Source organism: Saccopteryx bilineata, chromosome 1, assembly GCF_036850765.1.
Source record: "Saccopteryx bilineata isolate mSacBil1 chromosome 1, mSacBil1_pri_phased_curated, whole genome shotgun sequence".
In the NCBI taxonomy this organism is placed as follows: Eukaryota; Metazoa; Chordata; class Mammalia; order Chiroptera; family Emballonuridae; genus Saccopteryx; species Saccopteryx bilineata.
Window position 1 is genome coordinate 131,266,728 of NC_089490.1, and position 22,594 is coordinate 131,289,321.

Genomic DNA, 22,594 nt, shown 5'->3' on the forward strand with positions numbered 1-22,594 from the left:
AAGGTAATTTAATAGGAAGGCTTGGGGTAGAGGTGAGTTCCCAGAGGATGAAATGATAGCTCTAGCCAGATACACAACCTGTTCCCGTGTCCTTCTTTCTACCAAAGAGAGGGAGGATTTGACCCCTACTAATCTTAGGCGCCAAAAGTGTCCTATGCCAGGGACACCAAGGATAGGCAGGTCATAGGCTTAAAAATAACACCTTCCATCAGCCCACTCCCAGCTCAATCTCCCATATGCCACCAGTTAAAGGTCCCAGAGAGATGTGCACTGTAAAGATAAGCCTTCAGAGGCTCCCCACTCACCCAGCGACACCAGGTGGCTGCAGTTCTCCAGCATCACATCCCTGTACAGGGCCCTCTGGGCAGGGCTTAGCTGTGCCCACTCATCCTGGGTGAAGAGCACAACCACATCCTTGAAGGTCACTGATTCCTGTAACAGCAAGCCCATCTCTGTGGTCTGGTGGCTGCCCCTTCACATGACTTATTTTACATGCCTAAAATAAGGCATAGGTCTGTTGAATGGCAACCAAATTAAGGCAGACTATAAACATAAGATAATTGTATGACACCAACAATAAATTTAAAGAAATGGTCAAGGAAGAGAAAAACCAGTGGACTGGCACCATGGAGACCATTTGCACAGAAAAAGTGGTGCCTGAGATGGATCCTAAAGGACAATTCAGAGGCCAGGAGCAAGATGGTAAGTGGCTAATAAGCTGTGACTGGGCTAAACATGGCATCTTCAAACAGTTGCTCATCACTTCCTAAGATTTCTCCCACATTCCTGGTACGGACAGGCTTACATGTCAAGAAATTAGGACAATTTTGCCAAGCCCAACAGAATTTATACACTCAAATGAATGCTGTCTCCCTGTAGCCCATACCCTTACTCTATGGAGGCTAGCTCTGCTCAAAGCTTTATAGCAAATTATTGAAATTTAAAAACATACTATTTTTAACAATTTTTAAAAATCTGTAATTATAGTTGACATATAATATTATATAGTGACTAGACATTTATATAATGTACAAAGTGGTCCCCCCAATGTGTCTAGAACTCACATGGAACCATACATAACTATTATCATATTATTGACCATATTCCCTATACTGGACTTCACATCCCCGTAACTGTTCTGTAACTACCAATTTGTATTCTCAATCCCTTCACCCTTTCCACTCAGCACCCCAAACTTCTTCTATCTGACAACCATTAGTTTGCTCTTTGTTCCTGTTTCTGGTTTGTTACTTTATTTTGTTCTTTAGGTTCCACATGTAAGTGAAATCATATGGTATTTGTCTTTCTCTGCCTAGCTTATTTCACTTAGCATAATACCCTCCAGGTCTCCCCAGGTTGTCACAAATAGTAATAAGATTCCATTATTTTTCATGGCTGAGTAATATTCCACTGTATAGATGTACCACTTCTTTTTAATATCACTGGCATGTAATATTCCTTTGAAGTAAAAAGCCTTTTTTTTTTTTTTAAAGAGTCCCATCTCTCCAAGAAAATGTTCCAATCTCTCCTCTCAACTCCTGTCTTAGGTACTACCTTTACCTCTTTGGACCCCTAATCTTACTTGCTAGTGGAAAGAATGTAGGTTTCTGTTTTGAATCAACCTGGGTTCCAGTTCCAGTTGTCACTGTTATGACCTTTAACAAGTTCTTTAGCTTGGATGACACCCACTAGGATGACCCTAACATGGGAAGGGGGGAGAAAATAGTGACTGAGTCAAGCCTCTGAGAGAGATGGGACTGGAGATAAAACTTCTTCTGGTCAGGGAAAAGAAACATGCCCACACTCTCCACACCTCTATGTTCAAACCTTTTAAAACAATTCAGCATGTGGAAGAGCACTGCACAGCAAACCTCCACTCACCTGAACCATATTTGGCAGGTGCCTGACAGACATTTCTTCTCTAAGGAGCCCTTTTAGGAACAAAGGGAGGAGGACTCCTCAGGTGGAAACTTCTACACACCTGTCATGAGAAGAGGGCTGGATCAGAGAATAGCACACAGCAGTCCAGTGTGAGGCTGTGAGCATTCACATCCTGGGAGCCCTGAATCTTAGTCCCTACCTGCTCCCAATTCTCTCTCCTCTGAGAGCATTTCTGCTGGCTTCGCGGTAGAGGGAATCACTCACCATTCTGATACCCACCCGCATATTTCCCTAGCAACTGAGTCAAATCCTCTGCATCTCCCCTGCCATATCGTAAATACACTGACCCCTCCTTGCAGAAAGCACTCTCCAGCCCTAGTTCTGGACTTTCTACCCTCTCTCCAGACTGTGCTCTGAAGTTACGCTGAGAGGTCTCTAAAGACCTCCTCGCTGGACAGCTGCCTGGGAGGGGCGTGGAGGGAGTTGAGAATGGTTGTCTTCTTTCTCCTCAAAAAGGAAGCTAAGAAGGCTGGATCTTCTTTGTCGAGGTTCTCAAGCCAAGCCTCGCTAGCCTCAGGCCTGTCGTCCGCTGGGACCCAGTTTGGATAATCTGGAGTGAAAGGTGGGCGAGCACTGGATTTGCCTGTGGGGAGGCGGGAAGAGGGAGCGGTTAGGAATGTTCTTCACACAACTTCCCGCCCCCTCGAAAGGCTCCGCAAACAGCGTTCACAACCCTACCAGGTGCATTAGCTAACCTGGGCTTTGAAAACGCGTTTCCCGGGGTCGGTTCCAAGATGCACGCCAGAGCCCTGCCCGCATCCTCGGTGGGCACTCGCAGATTTTCTCTTTGTAATCAAACCTCAGCCATACATTCCGGGAAGTGTTGAGGCATCAGATAGATCCACGTTCTCCGGTACAGAGCATAACTGGGACCTACTGGTCTTTCCCCTCTGTCCTTCTGCCTGGGCGGGCCCGCCGTTTCCGCCCTCCGGATGAGGCTCTGGCCACCGTGCTGGGTCACCAATGGTCTGCCCTTCGAGGAGGCCCTGCCGGCGGCGAGATCGCAACCGCCACATCACAGGCAGAGCACAAAGAGCTAGAGTCTGCAGCCCAGGTCTGAACTGCGCTTGCGCATTGCCCTGGGACCCACTGGGCCGAATCCCTACAAGTTGGTGGGCTGCACCGTTCTGCTTCCCGGGCGACCTCCCATTTGGCAAATCCGCCTGTGCGAGCGCCTGCATTTCCACCAGGCGGGGAAAAACACTGAGCTCCGGAGCAGATAGAGCACCGCCCCTCAAACCCCGCCCCCTCCCCTGCCCGGTCTAGAGGCTTTCCGTACTGAAACTACATTTCCCAGGGGACTCTGCGGACGTCGCGGTCAACTGTGCGGATACCTTCCCGTGTGCTAATCGGTAGTTGCGACTTTGGTTCGCTCGGGTCGGACTGGGAATGGATCTCTGCCTTGAAAACGTCCGAGTAAAGACTAGCGAGAAATTGACGGTGGGGACAACGGCCTGCCAGTCCGTGCGGCGGCTCCTGGTCTGGTATGGAGAGCGGATCGGAGCGGTCCCGGGGGATGGATTGGACGCGACGAGCCGGAAAGGCGTTCCACACGAAGACCGCGCCAAGGACGTGGAAAGGCGATGAAACCGCGCGTCGGCTCCGGGGACCCCGGGAACCGCCTGGCCAGCAGCGGTCTGGCCAGAGTGAGCGCGGGGCGGGGAACACAGGCCAAAGGGCAGCGCAGAGCAGGCGGCATGGACCAGGGCTTTTTGGACTTATTGCTGGTACTTTTGGCGACAAAACTTGCCTTTGAATACATATTTTCAGTTAGTAAAGACGAGAGGGTTTTAATTTTGTCGGTGGTGGAAAAAAAAAAAAGGAAATTCAAGCGTGTGACCCGAGACTTGCAGGGACCGTCGCCCCCTCTCGGGAAATGGGGCGAGGACTGTGAACACAGTGAAGGCTTCGTCCAGACGCTTGGGGGACCCTGGCCGAAAACCCAGCCCTTAAGCACGTGTCTGTTTGGGAAGGAAATCAACACAACAAATATTTGTCAGATAGTGATGACCTGAAGCTGTGTTAAGGTTTAGACTGAAGATTGGGGATTAAGTCACTTTTGGGGAAGTTGACCTTAAGCAGAGGTTGGAGTACATACAGTGAGGGAGGAAACCACGTGCCGTCTGGGAAAGAATCCTCTCCTGAGGAGGGAATAGAAACGCTGTCCAGAGAAGTGTACCTGGTGAGTCTGAGGCTTAGCACACCAGCCTGACTGGCGAGAGCCTGGTGAGCAAGGGAAGGTGGAGACAGTAGTCAAAGGGTAACTAGAAGCCTTGAAGACCATTGCAGGATTGAATCTGTGCATGGTAGGAAACCAATGTAGGGGTTTCAGCAAAAAGTGACATGACTGAGCACACTTGGACAGAGTCACTGATCAACTGTGGGCAGAACAGGCTATGGTGGGGTTAGAGGGACTACAGGGAAATCAGTTACGATGCTATTACAACAGTCTGGGGAAGGGACAGACACCAGTATTGAAACCTTTTTACACGTTATGTTTTGGGAGCCTAGTTATTCTAAGATAATTAAGGGTTCTGGACGCCATGCTAAGGAATTTGGATATTGTTGCTTTCAGGTACATTAAGAGTGACAATGTAACATTAGATGAGCACTAACTAGGTTTGGGTACTTTATAAGCAGTTTACTTTAGCTATCTAACAATCCAAAGCCCTGAGGTTTGCACTGTTAACGCACGAGAAAACTGAAGCATCAGTGTTAAGTGCGTTGCGAGTGGAACCAGGAGTCCTGCGCCTGTTGTTAGAGGAAACATGCAAAGATGGCCTTCATTACTTGTTGCCCCTGAAAAATTAGTGAAGCCTTCATTTATCAGGCCCATGTGTCCCAATGCTCCCTTTATGGGCTAATATTTTATCAATTTTGAGTTATTGCATCCATCTTAGATTTCAATAACTTCATTCTTCCTCTTCCCTCTTAGGTTTCAGTTCTTTAACCCTGCCAGCATGAGTTTCGTTTCAGGGCTTGTGGCAGGTGACCAACCACAAAGGAATGTCTGATGAAGTCATGGACGGTTGAAACTGCTGATGATTGAAAATGCACCCACATCCATAATTGGTGAAAAGCACTCTTGCACCCAGCGATAGCAACAGCCAATCAGCAAATGCCCCACTACCCCCTTCTTTCTTCCCTGTCCTTACCCTTAAAAAGTGGCCTAAAGACTGTAGCCGCTGCTACTCTCCCTTACGAGACAGCCCAGCAGGTTTTCTTTCATTAAAGCCTGTTACACTGGTCTTTCTCACTCCAACTGATTCTATCATTTGGTGCCGAAACCCGGGACAGGGTACTAACTACCTGGAGGATCCCTCTTTGCTGTCCAAACTTACAACCAGGGAAGCAACGGGCAGCGGCAGCTCGTCCCAGGCTTACTCCCTGGTTCTGTTTGGACGTGTAATTGTAGGTTGATTGGCCTGCAGTCTGACCCTGTCCCAAACCCCTGCTGGACCAGAGGTAGGAAATTTCTTTGAGGTCTTCCTATCCCTGGTAAGTCCTTGTGCCTCCCATCCATCCCATCCATCCCTGGCCCAGTGTCGTGATTCAGGAGAACTCTCATTTAAGTGGCCTGTCCCATTTCTCATTTTCTCAAAAATCTAGGCGCCTAATCAGGTCGCTGTCATTCTCATTAGGACTGAGGTCTCCGGTGACGACTGGTCACCTCACGTTCTACTCATTCCATGGGGAATAATTGATGGAGTCTGAGGACGCTTGTCTCTCTCTTTATTCTCAGCCCATCAAGGGCATCTCCCAATCACGACCCTCAGAGGCTACACCCCCAGGCTGTCTCTTAAAAATCTCATCAAACTCGGTCTCTCAGACCTCAAGCCAAAAAACTCATCTTCTGCAATACAGCCTGGCCCCAATATAAACTTGACAATGACTCCCATTGACCAGAAAACGGCACATTTAACATAAACATCCTTCGGGACCTAGACAATTTTGCCACCGGACTAGGAGGGCCTTAGAAATTCCCTATGTACAGGCTTTCTTCTTTCTCCAATCTCAACTCTCCCTCTGTTCCTCTTGCTTGACCTACCAAATACTTTTAGCAAAAACCTCTTCTCCCCCATCCTCCTCCAACTCTCCTCTAAGCTCTAATCTTTTTGACTCCTCTGACCACATGGCGCCACCACCAGCACCTCAACCTCCTCCACCTCAACCTCCTCCTCCTCCTCCTCCTCCTCCTTTCCATCCAGCTGTTCACACTGTCCATCCGTCTGCTTCCTCTCTTCCTCCTCTCTATGCTGACAACTCCCTGCCATCTCGAGAAGCTTAAAAGGCAGAGTTGTCTATTAAGCTGTGTAAGTACTCTGATTTATCTCTTTGTCAGAAAATATCTGTAATATAATTTTAATTGAGACAAGTAAAGCATGCTTATTTAAATTCCTTAATTTAAAATTTGTATGTGAAGTCTTTGTTTAATGCAGGGGTAGTCAACCTTTTTATACCTACCACCCACTTTTGTATCTCTGTTAGTTGTAAAATTTTCTAACCGCCCACTGGTTCCACAGCAGGTGATTTATAAAGTAGGGAAGTAACATAACTTTATAAAATTTATAAAGCAGAGTTACAGCAAGTTAAAGCATATAATAATAATTACTTACCAAGTACTTTATGTCAATTTTTGCTGTTTGGCAGAATAAATCTTAATAAAACAACTTACTATAGTTAAATCTATCTTTTTATTTATACGTTGGTTGCTCCACTACCACCCACCATGAAAGCTGGAACACCCACTAGTGGGCAGTAGAGACCAGGTTGACTACCACTGGTTTAATGTGTAACTGTGTCTGTTTCTAAGGCCTTAAACCAATAATTACCCGCCTCTTAAATCAAGGCTTACTCATCCCCACGGGACTCTCCCTGCAATACCCCCATCCTTCCGTTTAAAAACCTTCAGGGGCTTATCGCCTCATACAAGATTTACACCTAATCAATGAGGCGGTAGTTCCCCTCCATCCAGTAGTCCCTAATCCCTGCATATTACTGTCACACATTCCCTCAGATACCACTCACTTTATGGTCCTAGACCTCAAGGATGCCTTCTTTACCATTCCTCTATACCCTGACTCTTACTTTCTGTTTGCCTTTATTTGGACTGACCCGGACACTAATGCAGCCCAGCAACTTACATGGACTGTCTTACCCCAAGGGTTCAGAGACAACCCACACCTGTTTGAGCAGGCACTAGCTCAGGATTTAGCAGCATGCAGTCTCGAAACTAGTACTCTCTTACAATATGTAGATGACCTACTCCTCTGCAGCCCCTCCCTGCCTGCCTCCAGGAAACACACCACCACCCTTCTTAACTTCCTTGCCATGAAGGGATATCATGTCTTCTCTGCTAAGGCTCAACTTCACTCTCAGTCTGTAGTCCATCTGGGCATCACCTTAACCCCCACCACCTGAGGTCTCACCCTAGATCAAACTCAGACCCTCCACAGTCTCCAACCACCTACCACCGTGGATCAAATCCTTTCTTTCCTTGGTCAAATAGGCTTCTTTAGACACTCGATTCCCAATTTTGCTCTCTTAGCCAAACCCCTCAATGAGATCTCTTAACCATGGCTTTTAAGGTCTATAATAACAGAGAAATAGGAGAAGGCAGACAGCCCAAAAAAGATAAGGCAAAATACCAGCTCTTGGCAGCTGCCCTTAAAGTCTCCAATGCCCTGAGGGGCCTCATAAAACACCAGAGTCCTGCTTCAAGTGTGGAAAGAAAAGTCATTGGGCAAAAGCCTGTCCGGCTCCTCAGCCCTTGTCAAGGCCTTGTCCTCACTGTGGGAAATAGGGACACTGGAAGGTAGACTGCCCCCTCGCTCCTCTAAGGGAGGGTTCAGTCTCTTCTAGCCCTACCCCAGCCACGTGTGATAACTGTTGGCCCCATCTCACATCACCATCAAAGAGCCTAGGGTAGCCATCCAAGTAGCAGGTAAGCTGATCGCATTTTCTCTTTTTTTTTTTTCTTTTGTATGTTTCTGAAGCTAGAAACTGGGAGAGACAGTCAGACTCTCGCATGCGCCCGACCGGGATCCACCCGGCACGCCCACCAGGGGGCGATGCTCTGCCCCTCCGGGGCGTTGCTCTGTTGCGACCAGAGCCACTCTAGTGCCTGGGGCAGAGACCAAGGAGCCATCCCCAGCGCCCGGGCCATCTTTGCTCCAATGGAGCCTCGGCTGCGGGAGGGGAACAGAGGGAAGGAGAGGGGGAGGGGTGGAGAAGCAGATGGACGCTTCTCCTGTGTGCCCTGGCCGGAAATCAAACCCAGGACTTCTGCACGCCAGGCCGACGCTCTACCACTGAGCCAACCGGCCAGGGCCCCGATCTCATTTCTTATAGACACAGGGGCCACTTACTCTGCCTTGCCCAAATATTCGGGTCCTGCTCATCCCTTAGAGATCTCTGTTGCGGGTGTTGATGGTCTTATTTCCTCCCTATTGGCCTCAGACCCACTGCCTTGTCTAATACATGGTGTCTCCTTTGCACACTCTTTTCCCCTCCTGCCTCAATGCCCTATGCCTATTTTAGGCCGGAACCTACTCTCCAAATTCAGAGCCTTTCTCTTTCACTTCCCGTCCTCAGAGTCAGCCCTGGTACTGCTTCTCGGCCAGCCAGATTTGCCCAATTCTGTTAAAAATTTACCTTTACCACCCAGCATAATGAATCCCAAAGTTTTCCTCACCACCCCCATGACGGCAAAACTCCAGGGAAAGGCCCCACTAGTTTCATGTCTCCAGGTTAAAGAAAACAGAAGCTCCATCTCCACACATGCCTACAAATGACCCTTCCAGTCAACCTGAATCATCACCTAGATATGCCTGCTCCCCCTTAGGGCCCACCAAGGTCAGTCTGACTAAAATCCCAGAAGAACAGCCTGAGCCGTAACTGTGATTACCCCCTAATAACAGACAGGATGGAGAGTCCAGCTTGCTCTATTCTTTCTTATCTCCTTACCCTTAAAGGCATACTTTGCCCCCATACCCTCCCTCTTGGAATTCTCTCATCCAGAAAGCTCTCTTAATCTTATTTAAAATCTTGTAATCAAGACTAACTCCTCCTAAGCAGCCGACTGCTGGATATGTTTGTCCATGTCATCTTCAGCCTACTCAGCTCTCCCTATTCCGCTTAATAATACTCCTCTCCTTCACACTACTCTTATGTACAAGATTCAGAAAGGGGCCACTTTCTTTGAGAGAGCCAGCACTCTCAGGAGATTACCCACCTCAGCTGCAAACTGAGCAAACAAGCTACTATTCCCAGCTTGACAAACTCCTTCCACAGCCCTTTCCAACCATGGACTCACACCTATCATTCCTCCCTGGGGGCCAGGTCTATAAGAGGAAATGGGGGGAAAAAACCCTCTTCAGCCTACCTGAACAGGGCCCCATACTGTTATCCTGTCCACCCCTACCGCCATCAAAGTGGAAGGAGACGCACACTGGACTCACCTCTCCCACATTAAGCCTTATGCCACCAATACCCCTAAAACCTACATCTCCACCCCTACAGGTCCTCTGTCACTCAAAATCTCCACATGTTCCCCTATCCAAGAAGAACCAGACCAGTCCATCTCATAATGCTCTTCCAACAGGCCATATCCCGCCATACTGCCGAGCCCAGCAGGCTCTCACAACAGGCAGCTGCCAATTACCACCTTGCCAGATTCTTCTACTTCCTTCTTCAGGCCTCCAAGGACCTCTTCCTGGTTTAGGCATCACTCCAGTGAAATTGACATACTCCTCAACTGGATGCGGTACTTGGGCTGGCAAGGTTCTCTACTTGAATTTTCTCCAGAAGAAACAGCGGCTTTTCAATTTCTTCTCTTCCTCTTAATCACCCCTAAGCCTAACAGTTCTTGATCTCCTAACACCAGCTCTACTTTCTCTCTTACTGGGCACCACATATGCCGCCCCCATCTCCTCTCTCCTACAGGCCACATGTATAGAACACTCTCTTAACCTCACTCAAAAACTTTTAATTAAAGCTAATTCTTCCTGTGCAGTTAATTGCTGGATGTGTATGCCTATGTCCTCCTCAGCCTACTCTGCCCTCCCTATCCCAAACACCTCCACCCACCTTCTACAGACAGTTCTCACATACCAAACCCAAAAAAGGGGCTTCCTTCTTTGAGAAAGCCAACACTCTTACAGGGAATTATCCCGCTTCAGCCTCCAACCGAGCAAATAAACTATATCAAACCTATTATTCCCAGCTCAAAAAATTAATACCTCAAATTCCCCCTGCTTGAGGATCAGTCACCCTGAATACCCCCCTGCTTTCACCTGCCCCTTTATGCTTTACTACTCAAGGTACTGTCCCAGTAGGTCACCTCCCTTCTAACCTTTGCAACACCACAATAACTATCCAATTCCCCAAAGACCATCAGAACCATCGAGTTAACTACCAAGTCTCTCCAGAAGCAAACGAATTATTTTCTAATCCTGTTCGATTCACAGGACCCCCTACTCTTACAGCTTCACCACATAAATGCTCCTTTCCCACCACACAACTATGTCCCTGGCTCATTACACCTTCCACATGGTTGCAATGCTCAAAGCAGGCCTCTGACCACGTCTCCCCCCTAGTTAGGACTGCACTTTCCTCCACCTTGACCATCTGAAATTCAGAGCCAGGCGGACAAAACTGACCCCTTGTCCATCTATTTTCTATTCACCTCTCAGCCTGCCTCACCCAATCAGGGGCTTTCTACTTGTGTGAGACCAACACCTATATGTGTCTCCCTACTAATCGGACAGGAACTTGTACCCTAGTCTGTCTCACCCCAAATATCAACCTAATCCAGGGGTCTCAAACTCGCAGCCCACAGGCCGCATGCGGCCCGCCAAACAATTTTGTGCGGCCCGCAGACTGTTTTCAACTGCAGTGAGAAAAGTGTTGCGTAACAGTTGCCTTTTGTAGACCTAGTGCAGCCCGCCGAACGGCTGTGATCTTGCTCTGCGGCCCACATGCTGAGTTGAGTTTGAGACCCCTGACCTAATCCCACCCCATGAGCCTCTTCCAATCCTAGTACACTACTCATCAATCTAAGGACCAAATGAGCTATACAGGTAATCCCTCTTCTTGTCGCTTCAGGAATCTACAGGAGTGGGTCTAGGGGCAGGGGGACTGGCCACTTACCTGTCTTATTACCACTCTCTCTCTGAAGACCTCCAAAACTCCCTGAAAAAAATTGCCTCCACTCTAGTAAGACTCCAAGATCAACTTGATTCCCTAGTTGCCATCATGCTACAAAGCTGCCGAAAACTTGATCTCTTAACGGCAGAAAAAAAGGTATTTGTGTCTTTCTAGGAGAAGAGTGTTGCTTTTACCTTAGGAATAGAGACGTGGCGATCAAAGGAACGAGCCTAGTGAATCTGTGAAAAACAAACCAAGTCATGGAATCAGTGGTTTCGCACAAACTGGGTGTCTTGGCTACTGCCTTTCATCGGTCACTCACTTTCCTATTTATTATTCTAGCTTTTGGACCCTGCCTCTTACTTCTGTTAACTAGTTTCTTACAGAACTGCATGCAGACCTTCACCAATCAGAAAATTGGAGAAATCTACCTAGCCTTACACACCAACCCTGAAACCTGCCTTCACAAAACAGAAAAATCTGGACCCCTGTAAATATACCCCTACCCGGCAGGAAGCCATCACTGCACCTCTCTACCCCTCACTGAGAGTAATTCTTAGAGAGGCCATAACCTTTCACTGTCCCTACTCAGCAGGAAGAAGTTACAGAAGATGATGACGGTCGAAACCGCTGATTGAAAATGCACCCACATCCATAATTGGTGAAACGCACCCCTGCATCCAGCAATAGCGACAGCCAATCAGCAAATGTCCCACTACCCTTCTTATTTCCCTATCCTTACCCTTAAAAAGTGGCCTAAAGACTGTAACCGCTGCTGCTCTCCCTTACGAGACAGCCCGGCAGGTTTCCTTTCATTAAAGCCTGTTACACTGGTCTTTCGGACTCTGATTGATTCTATCATTCCCGATATCCTGTGACTTCCTTTTGAGCCTTTATTGTGCTGCTTTATCATTTCTACCCATTTTTTATTTCTCCTTTCTTCTCCTCCATTTCTCTTAAGATGAGGTGAGGTACAGGAAAAACAGATGAAGGCAAAAGAGGAAACTGGGTGTTATGTAGAGAGAAAAATCTCCGTCTCTGAGGATACATTTAATTCAGTGTTTCAGTCCTTTGTCTTTGTTGTTAGAACTCGATAAATTAAGACTTAGAGGTTATATAGCCCAAAGAGACTAAATGGCCCAAGGTCCAAACACTAAGAGTCCACAGGGAACCTCCTTGCCACCCACAAACATCTTCTGCACCCATCGACCACCTCTCCCAGGGGAATGTATCCTTCCTCCTGGTGAAAAATACTCCCATAGCCTCTACTGGGCTCCAAATCTTACTTTACCACTTTGAACTGCATACCCCTTCCTTTCTGCACCTTTAGGCACTCCACACCTCTTTTAGGTGATAAACATACTCAATTCTTCTACCTTATGTCATGCAAACATATTCTCAGCTGATTGGGGGCTAAGCCAAAACCTTTTCTCAAGCCACCTTTTCTTTACCTACCTCCCCTATTGAGGCTGCAAGAGCAAATTTGCTACAACCTTCATGTAAGTACAAGGGTCAAGGAGAGGTAAGCAGAAGACTGCTGAGGGGCTTCTGGGAAGACCTTTACTGATAAAAGGCAAAGATATTGCTGGTGCTACCAACTCCATTTCCTCTCATGCTGAACGTAGGTATTTCACCTGAAACTAAGGAAGCCATCATGTGACCTTCATGGAAAAACCATGAAACTCCAGGTATTATTTTGTCTCTGAACCAATTCCTCCCACCTCCATATTTACTAAGTGAGCGAATAAACCCATCTGCCGTTGTTAACTGGGCTCTTATTGTAGCCAAAAGCTCTTTTGAGGCCCTGGCCGGTTGGCTCAGCAGTAGAGCATCAGCCCAGCGTGTGAAAGTCCCGAGTTTGATTCCTGGCCAGGGCACACAAGAGAAGTGCCTATCTGTTTCTCCACCCTTCCCCCTCTCCCTCTCTATTTCTCTCTTCCCCTCCCGCAGCCAAGGCTCCATTGAAGCAAAGTTGGCCCGGGCACTGAGGACAGCTTCTTGGCCTCCACCTCAGGTGCTAGAATGCCTCCAGTTGCAGCAGAGCAACACCCCAGATAGGCCAAGCATCACCCCCTGGTGTGCATGACGGGTGGATCCCTGTCCGGTGCATGAGGGAGTCTTGTCAGTCAGTGAACCCCCCCCAACCCACTTCGGAAAAATTAAAAATAAAAAAAGCTCTTTTGATAGACACACCTTTCAACCCGTCTCCCTCTAGTTGTTTTCCTAACCTTTCCTTTCCCCATCAAGCTACCAAGTCCTTTTCAATCTTTAACTCAAGCTTTAACCTACTAAAATGTACAGGGGTTATCAATAACCAAAACCAAAGGCCACATTTCTATTATTATCTTACTTTAACCCTTCGGTAGCACTTAACTAATCCTATCCCTACACTAAAATTCTTTTACTTCTGTGCCACCACATTCTCCTGTTTTTTTGTGTGTGTTGTGTTTCTTTTGGCTGTTTCCCCTCAGCTTCTACTGATTCCACTTCTATTCATCCCATTCAGTGACAGTATAGTAGCCCCCCCTTATCAGGGGATATGTTCCAAGACCCTCAGTGGATTCCTGAAACCCTGGACAGTACTGACCCCTATAGATACTATGTTTTTTCCCCATAAATACATACTTATGATAATGATTCATTTATAAATTGGCCCTGGCTGGTGGCTCAGTGGATAGAGCGTCAGCCTGGCATATGATGTCCCAGGTTCGATTCCTAATCAGGGCACACAGGAGAAGCAACCATCTGCTTCTACACCTGTCTCCCTTTCTCTCCCTCTTCCCCTCCTGTAGTGGCTCAGTTGGTTAGAGTGTGGCCCAGCCTCAGGAGCTAAAACTACTCCAGTACTCCAGCATCGGCCCCAGACAGGGTAGCCAGGTAGATCCTGGTCAGGGTGCATGTGGGAGTCTGTCCCACTATCTCTGCTCCTCTCACTTAAAAAATATATATACACACACACATTAGGCACAGTAAAAGATTAACAGTAACTAATAAAACAATTTTAATAAGTTGTGTGAATGTGGTCTCTGTCTCTCAAAATACTTCATTGTCCTCACCCTTCTTGTGATGATATGACACAGATACAATAACTACATGACAAGAGGGAGCGAGGCAACCATGCAGTGGGACGGCACGATACTTCACGCTACTCAGAACAGGGCACAACATAAAACATGACTTGTTTATTTCTGGAATTTTCCATTTAATATCTTTGGACTCAAGGTTGACTGTGGGTAACAAACTGGGGAAAGAAATACTGCAAATGGAGGGGACCACTGTATTCCCAAAGCACCCTAAAATCACTGCCCTACTACTTATTCAATGGCCTATGAGGAATCAATCTTCACTTGGATATCCAGATTATCAAAATGCCCTAGACTGAAGTCCTCATTGCCCCACAGAATTGGTTAACTTTACAGTTTGAATTCTGGCAAATAGAATTACACATCCAAATAAAAAATTCAAGTGCTCACATTGAACCAGTTACCGTGTTACCTAGGTTCTGTCATTTTTGCTTGAGTTCCTCTCCCATCCCACTGCCACTTTTCTCAGTTTAAACCTTAGAAAACAATGTATTATACTCATTTTTACTTGATCATGTCAGCACATTTACCACTTAGTGTGTGTGAATTCAATAAAACTGTCTTAACTACTATCATACCTACAGATCTATTAAATCTCCATAAGATTGTTTTGAATAGCTTTTGAGTTAATATTATGACATATGTTAGTATGTCAAATGTTTATGTCTATTAGTGTTCGGACTATTCTACATTCCACTTTGATAAAGTATGATACAAAGATTACGTATTTGAATACTATGTAAAGACTATATTTAAGTTATTTAGTTTCTAAGTAATAGGCTACTTAAGAATTTAATGACTGTTAATTGAAGACTCAAAACAGCATGCTACTGCATTAAGATCTGTACAGTTATTCCAACACCTGTTAGCAACCAGCCTATATTTTAGGGGAGAAAATAATGCAGGGAGGGATAACAGGATTTGGTAGAGGTAGAAATTTTTAACTCACATCCAGGGAAACCAGATGTTAAAGCAGGGACATCTAATAACATATAACATGGTAAAAGATTAATGATATTCCAGCATTCATATTTATAGGTTTGTTGCTTTACAGAGCTTACAGGGATCCTGGAGACCTTCTAAATCCAAAAATCCCTCATTTACCAAATAAGGACACTGTGACCTGGTGAAAGTGGGTGACTTGTCCTAGTGACAGGTCACAGAGTACATACCAGATCTTTGGGCTACCCAGTTAAGCACTCACATTTCCTCTCCAATGTGAAGTCTGAGATCCAAACGAGAATCTTTAGTGTGATACAGTAGAATTTATCTTCCACATGAATCTGCCTTGTTTAGATTAGCTACTTAAATCTTCTGATACAAAGTTTTACTTCTGAATCAATCAAGATTTTACATGGTTTCTCTGCAGTGGTCTATATCATCTGGTATGGTATAATATACTTCAACTAAAAGATTCCTAAAATCTTAAACATTAAGTTTCTACATGTCACAACTTATCTGATAATCACTCACGAGTTAGTCATGGTAAAGGGCCCAATGAAAACTCCTCACGTATGAGTTCTCTGATGGCGTGTAAGGTTTGTACTGCGACTGAAGGCTTTCCCACATTCATTACACTGATAGGGTTTCTCTCCTGTATGAGTTCTCTGATGCACTATAAGGGATGAATTTTTAATGAAGGCTTTGCCACACTGATCACACTCATAGGGTTTCTCACCAGTATGAATTCTTTGATGCTCAATAAGATATGCACTCTGGCTGAAGGCCTTCCCACATTCATTGCATTCATAAGGTTTCTCTCCAGTATGAATAACCCGATGTACAGTAAGGGACGATCGCCCAGTGAAATGCTTCCCACATATGATACACTCATAAGGCTTCTCTCCAGTATGAATCCTCCGATGCTGAGTAAGAGATGAATTCTTACTGAAAGCTTTTCCACACTGATTACATTCAAAAGGTTTTACTCCAGAATGAAGTCTCTGATGTTCTATAAGGTATGTGCTTTGGCTAAAGGATTTCCCACATTTGTTACATTTGTAAGGTTTTTCTCCAGTGTGATTTCGTTGATGCAGGGTAAGAGTTGAGCTCTTACTAAACGCTTTTCCACATTCACTGCACTCATAGGGTTTCTCTCCAGTATGACTTCTCTGATGTACAATAAGATGCATACTTTGACTGAAAGACTTCCCACATTCATTGCACTCATAGGGTTTTTCTCCTGTGTGAGTTCTTTGGTGCACTGTGAGATTCATACTCTGGGTAAAGGCTTTCCCACATTCATTACATTTGTATGGTTTCTCACCTGTGTGGACCCTTTCATGTTGAATAAGGGATGAATTCTTGCGGAAAGCTTTTCCACACTCTCTACACTGATAGGGTTTTTCCCCAGTATGAATTCTTTGATGAACAGTAAGGTTCATGCTTTGACTGAAGGTTTTCCCACACTCATTACACTTGTAGGTTTTCTCTCCAGCATGAATTCTTTTATGTACAGTAAGGAAGAAATATTCAATGAAGTACTTCCCACATATATTACACTGATAGCATTTCTTCCCCAGTATGAATTCTCTGGTGCTTAAGAAGGGATGAGCTCTGGCTGAAGGCTTTCCCGCTTTCATTACATTCATAGATTTTCTTTCCTACAAACATTCTTTGAATCTTAATTAATTTGGAGTTTTATTTCATATCTTTTCCATGTAGATTCTGATAACAGGGCTATTTCCCCATAGGAGTACTTTGTTGTATATCAATGATTGAACCCTGATTGGAACAATGACTTTTACATACTCCCCTCTCAGTGAGGGTTTCCTTATGGGTAACTGCCACCTGGCCCAGGTGTCTATCCTGGCTTTCCTGTTGCCCCTCTAACCAAGTATGAGGGTCCCAGGTTTCCCCTAACGAAGAATGCCAAAGACCTTCCTTTTCCATTATTACCCGATAAGGTAAATCTTCCGTAAGGTTGGGTTTTGGAGTTGATTCTTAGGTTTCAAGTCTTGTCTCCCAGTCTGTAAAAAATAAAAAATTCAAATACATATTGGTTTCTGTGCTGGGAAACTAAAAATTGTACAAAGTGGGGATGAGAATAAAATTGAGAATATATGGCACATTTGAGAGTTCTCAACGACATCCCTATACTTAGGAAGAGAACTGGAAGGGAAGGAAAAAACAAGGAACTGGTCCATAAATAATAGGGGAATTAGAAACAGGGTAAACAGAGAAAAGAGTGAGCCTCTGCAAGAAGGACAGACACTGAAGCCAGTGACCACAGGACAAGTGTAAATAATGAAGATGGAACTAAAGGAGAACATACAGGAGAGCTGGGATTGGAAGACAGAGAGAAAGCCCCACCATGTTTTACCTACTGTTCTACCAGCCATCTATAATTCTAATACTAAATCTTCAAAAACATCAGGGTGTGACACAGTAAAGATTATCCATCCTGGAGTCAAACAACTAGTTACTTGTTTTTCTAGGTCTGAGATTAAACAGATATAAAGTGATAAAAATAATCTGGTAAAAACAATATATACAACCTACCATTTGGGAACATACTTGTCTGGAACATATTTGAAATTCAAACTTGTAGGGGAGGATTACACAATCTAAAAGCTTTCCCTCCCACCAATTTTAAGCAAGCTATAATTTTCTCACAAAGGTTAAGAGAGTCCTAAAGGGCCCTACATTTTCCTAAATACCCATTCCTTAAATATGAAGACTGGTGGGCAGGGGCAGGTAAGGGAGAAATGTTGAATTGCTTCATGGGGAGCTGAAGGAAGGACTTTGTAGCCACTCAGACTTTATTTTCTCAGATCCCATTTCTTTTTTTCTTTTTTCCTCATGAGAGAAAGACAGACAAACAGAGAGACAGAAAGACAGAAAGGGAGAGAGAGAAGAATCAACTCGTAGTTGTGGCACCTTAGTTGTTCATTAATTGCTTTCTCATATGTGCCTGGACTGGGGGGCTCTAGCCAAGCCAGTGACCCCTTGCTCAAGCCAGTGACCTTGGGCTCAAGCCAGCAACCTTGAGCTCAAGCCAGCGACCTTTGGGCTCAAGCCAGCAACTGTGGTGTCATATTTATGATACCATGCTCAAGCCAGTAACCCCATGCTCAGTTGGTGACCTCAGGGTTTTGAACCTGGATCCTCAGCATCCCAGATTGATGCTCTATCCACTGCGCCACCACCTGGTCAGGTCTCAGCCCTCTATTTTTTAACCCAGACAAAAAGGCTTGGGGCAATGAGAGACAGAGGGCGGGAAACTATAATCTGAAATCCACTGGTCAGTTTGATCAAAGTCAACAGAGCAGAAATCAACAAGGAAGCAACAGGCCAAAGGCTTGTGGGCAGGAGGCTTTCCTGTGAAGCAAGAGGTAAGCACTAACTGGACCTCCTTACAACCTGACCTGCTTACATAGAAAAAGATAAAAAGTGAAAAGTCAAGCAGCCTTCACCTCCAAAACACACATAGTACTGAGTAACCAGAGAGGATTTACCCAGTGAAATATAAAAATAACAGGCACCACATGAATTAGAGGTAGCCTCCTGCCTCACCCCACTATTATACCCAGCTATCCAACTCAAGTTCTTTGAGAACATTTAAAATGCCACCAGAAACAACACCAAGGGCAAACAGAGACCCAGTCACATTCCAGAGACAAATATGAAGTCCAGACAGAACCACCTCCCTTCAAAGACAAAACACAGAAAATACCAAGTTTGGAAACTATGTAGAGGGCTAAGAAGTAAAATGTTAAAATAATATAAACAGAATGGGAAAGAAAAAGCATAAAAATCAAGAATTACGTGCTTCCAGTCATCAAAAGCCATCATAAAGAATCTATTTTTTATAGTTACATACTGAAAGAAGATACTTGTAACAATAACCCACAAAGAACTAGAATCTAAACTTGGAAAACAATGTCTGCAACCCACTAGAAAACCTAGCTTGAACAGGCACTTAAGGAAACCTAAACAAGTAGTTTATCAAGTCCACTACTAGGCACACACTTGCAAAGGTATGCCATGATTCATAATTTGAAATGCAGCATTTGCACAATAGCAAAAAATTGGAAACAACACAAATATCCATCAATAACACAATGGATAACTAAACTTGCCAAATACTTATACAATGGAATAAATGACAACAGTGAATGTTATGACTTCGTATTTGTGTCTCCCCAAAATTCATTATGTTGAAACCAAATTCCCAATCAGATAGTATTTGAAGGTGAGGCCTTTGGAAGGTCATTAGGTCATGATGGGATTACTGCCCTTATGAGAAGAGAGAGCTTCCTTCCTGTCTCTCTGCTCTCTAGTGCACGAGGACACAGCAGGAAGAGAGCTGTCTATGAACCAGGATGAGGATCCTCACCACCCAACCATGCAGGCATACTGACCTCCAACTTACAACCTCTATAACAGTGAGAAATAAATGTCTGATTTTTAAGCCACCCAGTCTCTGGTATTGTTATAACAACCTGAACTAAACTAGTTAAAATTAATAAACTAAAGCTACACATATCAATATGAATGAATAAATATTTTAAACAAAGTCACAGAAAAATATATATAGCAAGAGTCCACTTAGGTAAAGTTTAAAAACAGATTAGACTAAAAATACTGTTTATACGTTCATTTATGGACAGCAATTCTTTAAAGGGAAGAGAAACCTCACAAAAGCGAGAACAAGGGTTAGTCCTAGGAAGGCAAGAGTGTGTGAATGAGAAGCAGCACACAGGCACGGCAAGGATACCAGTGATGTTCTGTTCCTCACTCTTTGTTCCAGTGCCTTGGTATTTGCTTTCTTTATTATTCATTAATCTCTATCATTATCAACCATAAAAAAGAACTAGTACAGCATAATGGTTAAGACAACAGCTCTGGAGCCACACTACCAGACTCAAATTAGTGCTCCACCACTGTAGACTGTGTGGCCTTGGGAGGGTTGCTTAACCTGTCTGTATTCCAGTTTTCTCACCTGCTTAATGGTACCTATCTCACTGTGTTGATATAAAAACAAAAATTAGTTAATATTTATAGTATTTATATTAAAAGAGTATACAAGTTTTTGTTAAATAATATATATTTTACACCTTCTTCTGTACATATAACATTTTAAAAAACAAAAAAAATACTTTGTATTTTTGAAAATATTGATCATTTTAAGTTTAAAACCATTATGTACTACAGAAAACTAAACAGTAAGATTCATTTCATCTTTTTTCTTTTTTTAAGGTCAGAGAAGGAGATAGTGAGGCAGACTCCCACACGTACCCTACCGGGATCCACCCAGCAATCCTGTCTGGAACTCATGCTCAAGTACCAAGCTATTTTTAACACCTGAGGCTAATGCGCTCCAACAGAGTGATCCTCAGTGCCCAGGGCCACTCTCGAACCAATTGAGCTACTGGCTGTGGGAGGAGAAGGGGAAAGAAGGGGAGAGAAGGGGGAGAGGGAAGGAGGAGAAGCAGATGGTCTCCTCTCCTATGTGCTAAGAATCAAACCCAGGATGTTCATATGCCAGGCTGACGCTCTGTCCACTGAACCACTGGACAGGGCCAATTCATTTTATGTTCATGGAATTTAGAGATTTAATTTAAAAGTTAATTCTAAAGACTGCCTCCTTTTTTTTTTTTTTTTTTTGTGAGAGAGACAGAGAGATAGGGACAGACAAGAAGGGAGAGAAATGAAAAGCATCAACTTGTAGGCATGGCACTTTGGTTGTTCATTGATTGCTTTCTTATACATGTCTACCTTACTTAAATCCTTGCTCAAAACAGCCACCTTGGGCTTCAAGCCAGAGACCTTTGGGCTCAAGCCAGAGACCACGAGGTCATGTCTATGATTCCACACTCAAGCCAGCAACTTGGCGCTCTAGCTGGTGATCCCACACTCAAGCCAGCAAACTAGGGGTTTCAAACCTAGGGCCTCAGCATCCCAGGTCGACACTTGATCCACTGCACCACCACCTAGTCAGTCAAGACCTGCTCCTTTATGGAAAATATCCAGCATTGAGGAATCTCAACAGCCCTGTCCTCTGCAGTGAAGCCGGCCAATGGTATAGTATTAAAGAGTAAGGGAGAGAGGTTTGAGATTGAAAAAAAAAGCTCACCTGAGTTCCATATGGTAGAGGCCCAACAGCTACTGCCCTGTCCTTCCTTCCTTTGGGGTCCTTCCTAGGGGATGGGTGGGAAGAGGAAGCAGAGCTGATAGAAGCAAAAGGCATGAGAAAGGAGACTGCACAACAACAAGAAGTAAAATACCTATAAATAAAGCAAATAAGAACATGTACATGATCTACATAAATAAAACTATGAATTTAACCTTTTTATTTTATTTTACTTTACTAAGCTTATTTGGCTTATATATAAAAAATAATGAACAGAGTGAGAGACATACCTGGATGTTACAACATCCTAAGTTGTCATTTCTCTTAACTTATAACCTTATCACATTCCCAAACAAATATACCAAACTAATATTTTTAAGTTAATTATAAAAAAGTTTGGGTTTTTTTGGCCCTGGCCGGTTGGCTCAGCGGTAGAGTGTCGGCCTGGTGTGCGGGGGACCTGGGTTCGATTCCCGGCCAGGGCACATAGGAGAAGCGCCCATTTGCTTCTCCACCCCCCCCCCTCCTTCCTCTCTGTCTCTCTCTTCCTCTCCCACAGCCAAGGCTCCATTGGAGCAAAGATGGCCGGGGCGCTGGGGATGGCTCCTTGGCCTCTGCCCCAGGCGCTAGAGTGGCTCTGGTCGCGGCAGAGCGACGCCCCGGAGGGGCAGAGCATCGCCCCCTGGTGGGCAGAGCTTCGCCCCTGGTGGGCGTGCCGGGTGGATCCCGGTCGGGCGCATGCGGAAGTCTGACTGTCTCTCCCCGTTTCCAGCTTCAGAAAAATACAAAAAAAAAAAAAAAAAAAAATTGTTTTTTTTTTAATTCACTGTTGTTTAAAAACAGGAAATTTCTGCCCTGGCCAGTTGGCTCAGCAGTAGAGCGTCGGCCTAGCGTGCGGAGGACCCGGGTTCGATTCCCGGCCAGGGCACAAAGGAGAAGCGCCCATTTGCTTCTCCACCCCTCCGCCGCGCTTTCCTCCCTGTCTCTCTCTTCCCCTCCCGCAGCCAAGGCTCCATTGGAGCAAAGATGCCCCGGACACTGGGGATGGCTCTGTGGCCTCTGCCTCAGGCACTAGAGTGGCTCTGGTCGCAACATGGTGACGCCCTGGAGGGGCAGAGCATCGCCCCCTGGTGGGCAGAGCATAGCCCCTGGTGGGCATGCCGGGTGGATCCTGGTCGGGCGCATGCGGGAGTCTGTCTGTCTCTCCCTGTTTCCAGCTCCAGAAAAATGAAAAAAAAAACAAAAAAAAAAACCAGGAAATTTCTGAAAAGGAATAATGATGAGAGAGACCCTGCCCACCAGATATTATGAAGCTATGATCATTAGCACAGTGTTACTGAATGGCAGA

At 45.2% G+C, this 22,594-nt stretch overlaps 1 protein-coding gene across 1 annotated transcript in view; it reads right to left on the bottom strand.

Moving 5' to 3' along the window:
• Positions 1–22,594, bottom strand: part of LOC136329969 (zinc finger protein 845-like) — a 46,189-nt gene that overhangs the window by 12,127 nt on the left and 11,468 nt on the right. Inside the window, 4 exon segments of the mRNA XM_066266518.1 lie at positions 12,544–12,548; positions 15,684–16,684; positions 16,686–17,140; positions 21,250–21,400. Coding sequence (XP_066122615.1) covers positions 12,544–12,548; positions 15,684–16,684; positions 16,686–16,784 — 1,105 coding nt within the window. The 5' untranslated portion in view covers positions 16,785–17,140; positions 21,250–21,400.